The following is an 8,232-nucleotide window of genomic DNA, read 5'->3' on the forward strand; positions in this document are numbered from 1 at the left end:
GCTGGAACCGCTGGAGCACGGGCTGGAATCCTGGCCTTGCATCTTCCAGAAACCTTCCGGAGGATTCCCGGACCTCCCAAGGCCAGGCCAGACCCCAGGAAAGGGTTAGAGGCTTGAGACAAGTTTTCAGGACTACTTGTAAAAAGTTGTAGCCAGTCAGGCAACAAGCTCCTGAGCCAGGGCTTGCGGGCAACCTCCTGGCGTGCCTCCTTCAAAGCAGCCACTCTACGCCGTCTAGATGAGGCGTCATACCAGGTATAAAAAATGTACTCCAGAGAGTACCCAAGACGTCCTGCCTGTAGAGCCAAAAAATCTGAATCTGCTGAGTCCAAATTTGGTCGGTTCATTCTGTCAGGATTCGGATATATTATTATGTGTCTGATTACCATCATGTCAGGATTCGTGGAAAAAGGTAGGACCCAAATGCAGAATACAAAAAAAAGGTAAAAAGGTCAAGGAACAAAAGGCGAGCTTTATTTAAACAAAAGCTGATGAATGAAAAAACATGACATAAAATAAACAGGTAGCACAAGGTAGCATCAAAACAAAAACTGACCGTGACCAACATGGAGGGAGACAGGAAAGACAATGAACCGACAAGGAGCACAGGGGAAGACAAGACTAAATACAAAGAAGGGTAATCACAGGACAAGATACAGCTGGGCAGGGGAGGCAGAAACACAAGGGCAACAGGTGAACACAATCAGACACAGCAGGGAAAACACAGGAAGGAAGACAAGACCATAGTGATGTGTCACGATCTTAGTTTTCTGTCACGATCAGATAAGTCTATGGAATCAGATAAGTCTAGACTTATCTGATTCCATTCAAAGCTTCTCTTCTTATTATTGAAATTTAGCAGGGGAAAAAAGAACATGCCACAGCCTTGATTGTCGCTATACACACATGAATGATTCAACTTCAAGATAGAGCCTTTCATATCCTAGACCCAGACATAAACAGTGGACGGTGACTGGCAGGTAGAGGATAGGTCTTTTCAAATTATTCCTGCAGTTCACACTTCTGGTTGAATTTAAAAATATAACAATGACACATTTATTGCAAAAAAGGTCCAAAGGTAAAATACTTAGAAGTGGAAATAGGAAAATCCTTTGTGAAATAAAAACAGGTGATTTAAAAACAATCCTTATTAAGGGGTAGTTAAGCAGACCCACGTCACTATTATTTGTTATTGTATTACATTTATTTTGATTTTAAACATATTTTTTTCTAGAAGTTGAAAAACATTTGCAGTTGAAGCACTCTTAATATTGCCCTTGATTTACCAAAGGCAACACAAAATATACAGACACTTTCTTTAAATTCATTGTTGATCTGCACGTTCATTTGGGTCTTTCCTAGTGTGTGACAGATCCATCCAAGGGGAGGATCCAGGCAGGCATACCCTGCAGCCAATGAACATGAGGAATGCCCTACGGAAGGAACGGTTGAAGAAACCATATAGGAAGGGATTTAAAGAGGAGTTGATATATCCTAGCCACAAAAATATATCCCAGACAACCACCTCTGTGCTGTATTCAATAAAAGGGTCCACAATGATGACTGTAAAGAAGGGCATCCAGAAGATTAGGAATACTCCCATGATGATACCCAACGTTTTTGCTACCTTTCTTTCCCTCTTCATAGTGTTTCTGTGTCTTTTTATCTTGCTTGAATCCTTTCCAACTCCAGAAGCCATTTGGCTTTCCATGGCGCTGATCTGCCTGGCCTGCCGCTTGGCAGCTTTGAAGATCTTCCAATAAGCGATTAGCATGATAGCCATTGGCAAGTAAAAGGCTACCAAGGAAGCCATATCAGCATAAATGCGATTGACCAGGAACACGCACAAATCTTCAGGGATCAGGATGTCCACACCTGCCACATGAAGATCTAGCATTATGGGGCAAAAGGAGATGAGCATGGGAACAGCCCAACATACACAAATAAGGAGAGCTACCTGACTGTTGGACATTTTTAAAGAGTAAATTAGCGGGTTGCAGACAGCGTAGTAGCGGTCATATGCAATGCAGCTGAGATGGAATATAGAGGCAGTGCAGAGCATGACATCAAGGCTAGAGTGAAGCTTACAAAAAAGGACACCAAAGTACCAGCATCCCTCCACCGTCCGAATCATACTATAAGGCATCACTACCAGGCCAACAAGGCAGTCAGCCACTGCCAGGGACATGACGAAGGAGTTTGTGGGGGACTGCAACTGCTTGAAGTAGGCAATGGACAAGACCACCAGAAAGTTTCCCACCACTGTGCACACAATGCCAACAGAGAGGAAGGCATACAGAAAAATGCGAGAAGCCTGGTTCCTAAATGTAGTACAGGATTGAAGTTCAATCTGAAGAGACGTGTTATCCTTTTCGAACAATTCCAAGCTGCCGTTATCCATGGTCTAATCAAGCCTGTCAAAACACATAGATACAGTTGTGAGAAATTACTGTTTCAGTCTGATTTAGCAGATGAAGTGAGGCATTTTATCACAGTTTGCCTACACTGTTGTATGGTACATTAACAGCGAAATATTTGACGAACCACCCAGAATTGTGTTTGTTATGACCCAATTGCTGCTCCATGGTTACTTCTCATTAGTTAATCTCTAAGTACATTTTAGTTCGATGAAGGAATCACTAAAGTCTGTGGGCTTAAAAAGACCTTGTTTTAGTGGAGTTGCCTAATCTAAAATGCCATCTCTATGCTTTGTTTATGTGGCAGTAGCCGCAGAGGGGAGGATAGGTGAATGTATTTGTTAAAGTTGGTTTGATTACACCATTCACAATTCCGACAACGCCACCTTGGGAATTTCACCCAAGGAAATATTAACACTTTTTTCAGTTATAGAGTGGACACATAGGTTTGAATACTAATGGAGCAGGAGACGTGGTTTCAATTTATCAAAAATATACAATTTTATTTAGCACAAGTCAATAGTTAAAATGTAGTTCAAAACAGTCGCACAGGGCTGTAGCACAAAGGGAAAAAATGAATTAGGGGCTGAGGCTTACCAGTGGGGGGATAGGGTCGACGAGTGAGTGGAAGGATCCCCAAGCAAACCAAACTTAAATCACCCCAGTCATACGTGCAGGAAATCAAATCCCGGGGGAGCACATCACACACAAAAGAAGGGAGGAAAACCACCACCTTGGACACCAGCACCACCAGCTTCAGCTCTCAGTAACTAAGTAGGGAAACAAAGAGGCAAACACAGTTAATGGGGGCAAAATACGTAAATCAAAGTAATAAACAAACACAATATCAAATATGTTCTCATAAACAGATGATAACTGTTGGGGAAATAATCCAACCAATCCATAATAATGGGGAAAGGTCCATAACTTTGACCCAGTTTATCAGTTCATACTGTCCTGACTGAGCACACGCACCTGTAACCTTGGCTGCTGTGCTCTCAGTGTTTTGTCTCCCTGTTCCAGCCTGTTGGCGTCAGCTGATAGAGGTGTTATGATTCTATCTTGTTATGCACAATGTTGATTATTCTCTCAGAACTAGCTAAACACATGGGTCTGGGGGGGAGTTCTTCAGATTTAACGTGGCAACTCTACTGTGAAGTCAGAACCTCTGGCTCTTGGACTTGTGATGTGAATTCTCCGGCCGAAGCTCCTAAATAAACCATCAGTGTTTGACATCAAAGCTCCAGCTCTCCCCGTGTCTCCTTTGAGTCGGTGACTCCCACTGCATTGCTACACAGAAGTTTCCCCCACAATAACAATTGTGTAAACATTTAAAAATAGAACAAATCACAAGAGAAAAGGTTCAGTCAAACAAAATAAACAATTAACTAGAATAAAATAAACAAGCTAGTTTAAATCAAGTTGGCCAAAGTAAGGACAAGTTATAGAGGGAGTTAGCCCCAGAGTTCAGTGACTTCCACACTTCAAGTGTCGGCCCAAGCAAGGCAGCAGGAAGGCGTACAGTTAAAGCAGCATTTTACTGGTGAGCGAGCATCCGCAGTAGGCGACGCAAAGCTGGCCAGAAGCAGCAATCAGAAGCAACGATTATGTAGCGGTAGCCCAAACATTTAGGCAGGATCAGCAGCAGTTGTGACGTTACTGCCGATAAACACACTTTCTCCGGTGAAGCAAAACAGCAGATGTCCCTTAAACATTGGATTGGCCCTAGGTTTATGAATAAATACAAATATAGCGTTAATATCAATACAAGTAATGAGGTGGATTGACTAAATAGATCGCCGTACAGCGCACATACCGATCAGGCTTTCCTATCGATGACGCAGAGAGGGGAGAGCTTCACGCTCTTTATGGTTGTGTTGACAGGCTGCACCGGGAGGATCCTCCACTAGGTGAGTCAAAGCAGGGCTAAGTATCAATACGCTGGCAAATTGCAGAACCTTTCCTGAAGCGAGCAATGCTACTGCAACATACCTGCACCGGTGGCGGAAGCAAACACGGCAAACACGCAAGTGGGGCGGGTCTGTGTACCAACAAACAAGAGACAGCCAGCTAGAAACCTCTGCCCTTTTATAGGGTGCCCCCTGGTGGTGATATGCTCACAAGAGCCAAACGAGGAGAATATGCTTTACAAGGGATTAGGACTCTCATCCTGCTACACTTAGAAAGAAAAGACAGGAGACTTCCGGTTTGATGAGGGAGTGAGCAGACGTGTGTGTGGAGGGCTCCTGACAAACTTTTCTATACCTTTCAAATACCTTTCAAAGCCGATTTTGTAACCGATTCAAACCACGCTCATATTTAAGGGAACTATGAAGTAATGACTAGGAAACAGAAACAGCCATCGACATCAACCACACAAACAACCAGAGCTGCGACCACAGCGGCTAAGATAGCAGCTAACATGGCTGCCGCTTGCCCAGTTACCAAGGGGGACTTGGAGGCTCTTCTCAGCAAACAAAGTCATAGTTTCAAATCCGACATGGCTAGACTGATACAAGAATCAACGGATTCCCTGGAGAGGTCGGTAAACTCACTAGGACAACAAGTGGCATCGTTCAACAGCCGTCTCGACAAAACTGAAGTAGTGGTGGGTGAAAACGTTGGGAAACTCACCGTGATGGAAGCCGCTGTTCAGTCCCTACAGTCCCAAACCATCACATTCCAGGAGCGGGTGGACAACCTCGAAAACCGGTCCAGGCGGTCCAACTTTGGGATAATAAACATACCCGAGGGGCGCGAGAGGGGTCAGGACCCGACAAAGTTTGTGTCTGACTTGATAATGGAGGTGACGGGTCCCGGTGTTCTCAGCAGTCCTCCGGAGATAGAACGAGCCCACTGTTCCCTCGGTCCCAGACCGGGAGACTCCAACAACACGGGGAAGCCTCAGGCCTTCATTGTCAAATTTCTCAGTTTCCAGGAAAAGGAGGCAGTCTTAAAATGGGCCAGACAACACAAGCTGTATTACGGCGGCACCGAGTTGAGAGTGTATCCTGATATCAGCACTGTCCTAGCCAAAAAGCGAGCTGCGTTCAACCCCATCAAGAATTCTCTTTACCAGAAAGGAATACAATTCCGCCTGTTGCACCCAGCTCGTCTTCATGTTTCATTCAGAAATGACGATTACTACTTTGACTGTCCGCAAAAAGCCCAGGACTTCTACAACCAACGCATTGTCCCGCCCGAGTAGTGGGAGGCTGTGGAGCACGGACTTTCTCTGGACTGAATGCACGGCAAATAAACACTCACAAACGGACATCTCAGGAAAGGGTGAAGTTGAAATGTTTAACCTGAGTCTGTTTGTATTAAGATATCCTGATATGGATCCACTGTGAGGTATGGATGTTGTTATCCAGCATGTGCACTAGATTTCCTCTGTTGTTGTGTGATACTGTGGCCACTTCCGGTGTTAAAGGGGCACGGTCCGGGGGAAACAAGACTTGCTAGGAACCTTTTTTGTTTCATTTCTGGTTTGTGCGGTTAACTTTATATTGGCTACAAACAACACTAGACTGTTTACTCTACATGTCAGACCAATTGTAGAGATAGGAGCCCTGTCTGCTCAGGAACATTAGTTAGATTATAGGTTAATGTCATACGGAAGTGACATATTTTTTTGGAGTCCTGCTGCTAGTTCTCGTTTTCGGAACAAGCTTAGGAAAGGGAATATGTGTTTGGCTCTCCTTTTTGAGAGCATTTTTTTTGGGGAGAATTTGGGTGTTAGGTCCTACTATGTTTATTTTTGATTTTTGTTGTTCGTTTCTCCTGCTTTCCATTAAATAGGCCCCATGCTACCTCTTCATATACTTCTGGGTCACATTTTGATGATGGTTAATGTAGGACAGGAAATGGTGGAGCATGTCTAAGACTTGTCTCTTGGAATGTTAAGGGCATGAATGCCCCAGTTAAAAGAGGCAGAATATTTCCCCCATTTTCCAAACATCTTAAAACTGAAATTGCCTTTTTACAAGAAACTCATCTGACCACCAAGGACTACCATAGGTTAAAGGCATCATGGGTTGGCCAAACCTTTCATTCCAATGTTAGTAGTAGAGCAAGAGGCGCAGCTATTGTGATGCATAAAAAATACAGTTCAGCCCGACTAAGGTTATAGCGGATCCTCAAGGTCGCTTTGTGATAGTCTCTGGTTCCCTCAATAATGTCAATGTTGTTCTCGCCAATCTATATGCGCCCAACTGGGATGATGAAGCATTCATGGGAAAGGTGATATCATTATTACCCAACCTAAACTCCCACCATTTGATTTTGGGCGGTGATCTCAACTGTACAATGGACCCGCTTTTAGACAAATCTAGCCCAAAACGGGACTACCCCTCTAAAATGGCTAAAGCCATCTCATTATTTATGAGTCAAACAGGATGTGTGGACCCATGGCGTTTTCTCTACCCCAAAGTGAAATAGTTTTCTTTCTACTCCTTGGTTCACAAAACATTCTCGAGAATCGACTATTTTTTTATCGATAACTATTTTCTTCCCGCTGTCAAAAGCAGAGAATACTCAACCATAGTGATATCCGACCACGCCCCATTACTACTTGACCTCTCATTCACACTGTTACTAAAGACACGTCCCCCCTGGAGACTGAACTGTACACTGTTAAACGATGATCGATTCTGTGAAACAATCTCTAAAGCTATTGATGATTTCCTTACAACCAATATGTCTGATGGGATATCACCATCTCTTTTGTGGGAGACGTTAAAAGCTGTGATCCGAGGAGAGACTATCTCTTACTCTGCAAGGCAAAACAAATTGAAAAAGCAAAAACGGTTAGAAATGTTGGGCAGTATAGCAAAACTAGATAGCAAACTCTCAACATGTCCATCCCCTGAATTAGATAAAGAAAGGCAAAATCTTCAGATGGAATACAATTTACTTTCAATGCAAGAGACTGAGAAATTGCTTTTAAGATCGCGTGGATTTCAGTATGAACATGGGGAGAAGGCGGGTCGTCTCCTAGCGCACCAAATTAAGAGCCAGTCGGCTTCCCAACAAATTAAACAAATACGGAACCCTACTCGTGAACTCACAACAATCCTATCTGTTATCAATGACACCTTTAAAACCTTTTACTCTGGACTATATGCCTCACAAGCCCCCGTCGATAATGCGGACAGAACTCAATTCTTGGATGATCTGGAATTTCCGTCCATAACACCTGCTCAGAAGGGTGAGTTGGATCAACCTCTAAAGCCCAGTGAAATAGCTGACTCGATCAGGCTGATCCAGAGTGGCAAGGCCCCCGGCCCAGACGGCTATCCAATTGAGTTAAAAAAAAAAAGTATTGATAAATTGACCCCCCTTCTTTTGAGAATGTTCGAGGACTCTCTGGACCGGGGAACGTTGCCACAAACGCTCACTGATGCGGTAGTAATCGTATTATTAAAACCAGGCAAGGAAAATTCTGAATGTAGCTCCTATCGCCCCATCTCCCTTCTGAATGCGGACTATAAGATCCTAGCTAAAATACTAGCCATACGCCTTGAATCAGTCAAGCCAAACATCATATCATTAGACCAAACTGGGTTTATGAAAGGACGATACTCCTTCTCCAACATCCGTCGCCTTCTCAACATCCTCCTCTCTCCTGCATCCAAGGAGACACCAGAGGTGGTGGTCTCATTGGATGCAGAGAAAGCGTTCGACAGGGTGGAGTGGGGCTTTCTATTTGAGGTCCTTAAGAGGTTCAGCCTCGGATCCAAATTTGTGTCGTGGATAGCATTGTTATACTCTTCACCCAAGGCTTCAGTGAGTACGGGATGAATTCTCAATATTT

General features: G+C 43.9%; 1 protein-coding gene across 1 annotated transcript; it reads right to left on the minus strand.

Annotated features, from left to right (window-relative positions):
* Positions 1 to 1,324: 1,324 nt before the first annotated feature.
* LOC117469513 (trace amine-associated receptor 3-like) lies at positions 1,325 to 2,401 on the minus strand. Its single transcript, XM_034113942.1, has one exon. It carries the CDS (start codon positions 2,399 to 2,401, stop codon positions 1,325 to 1,327), a length of 1,077 nt encoding a protein of 358 aa, XP_033969833.1.
* Between the last annotated feature and the right edge of the window lie 5,831 nt (positions 2,402 to 8,232).

Source organism: Trematomus bernacchii, unplaced genomic scaffold (assembly GCF_902827165.1).
Source record: "Trematomus bernacchii unplaced genomic scaffold, fTreBer1.1, whole genome shotgun sequence".
NCBI lineage: Eukaryota > Metazoa > Chordata > Actinopteri > Perciformes > Nototheniidae > Trematomus > Trematomus bernacchii.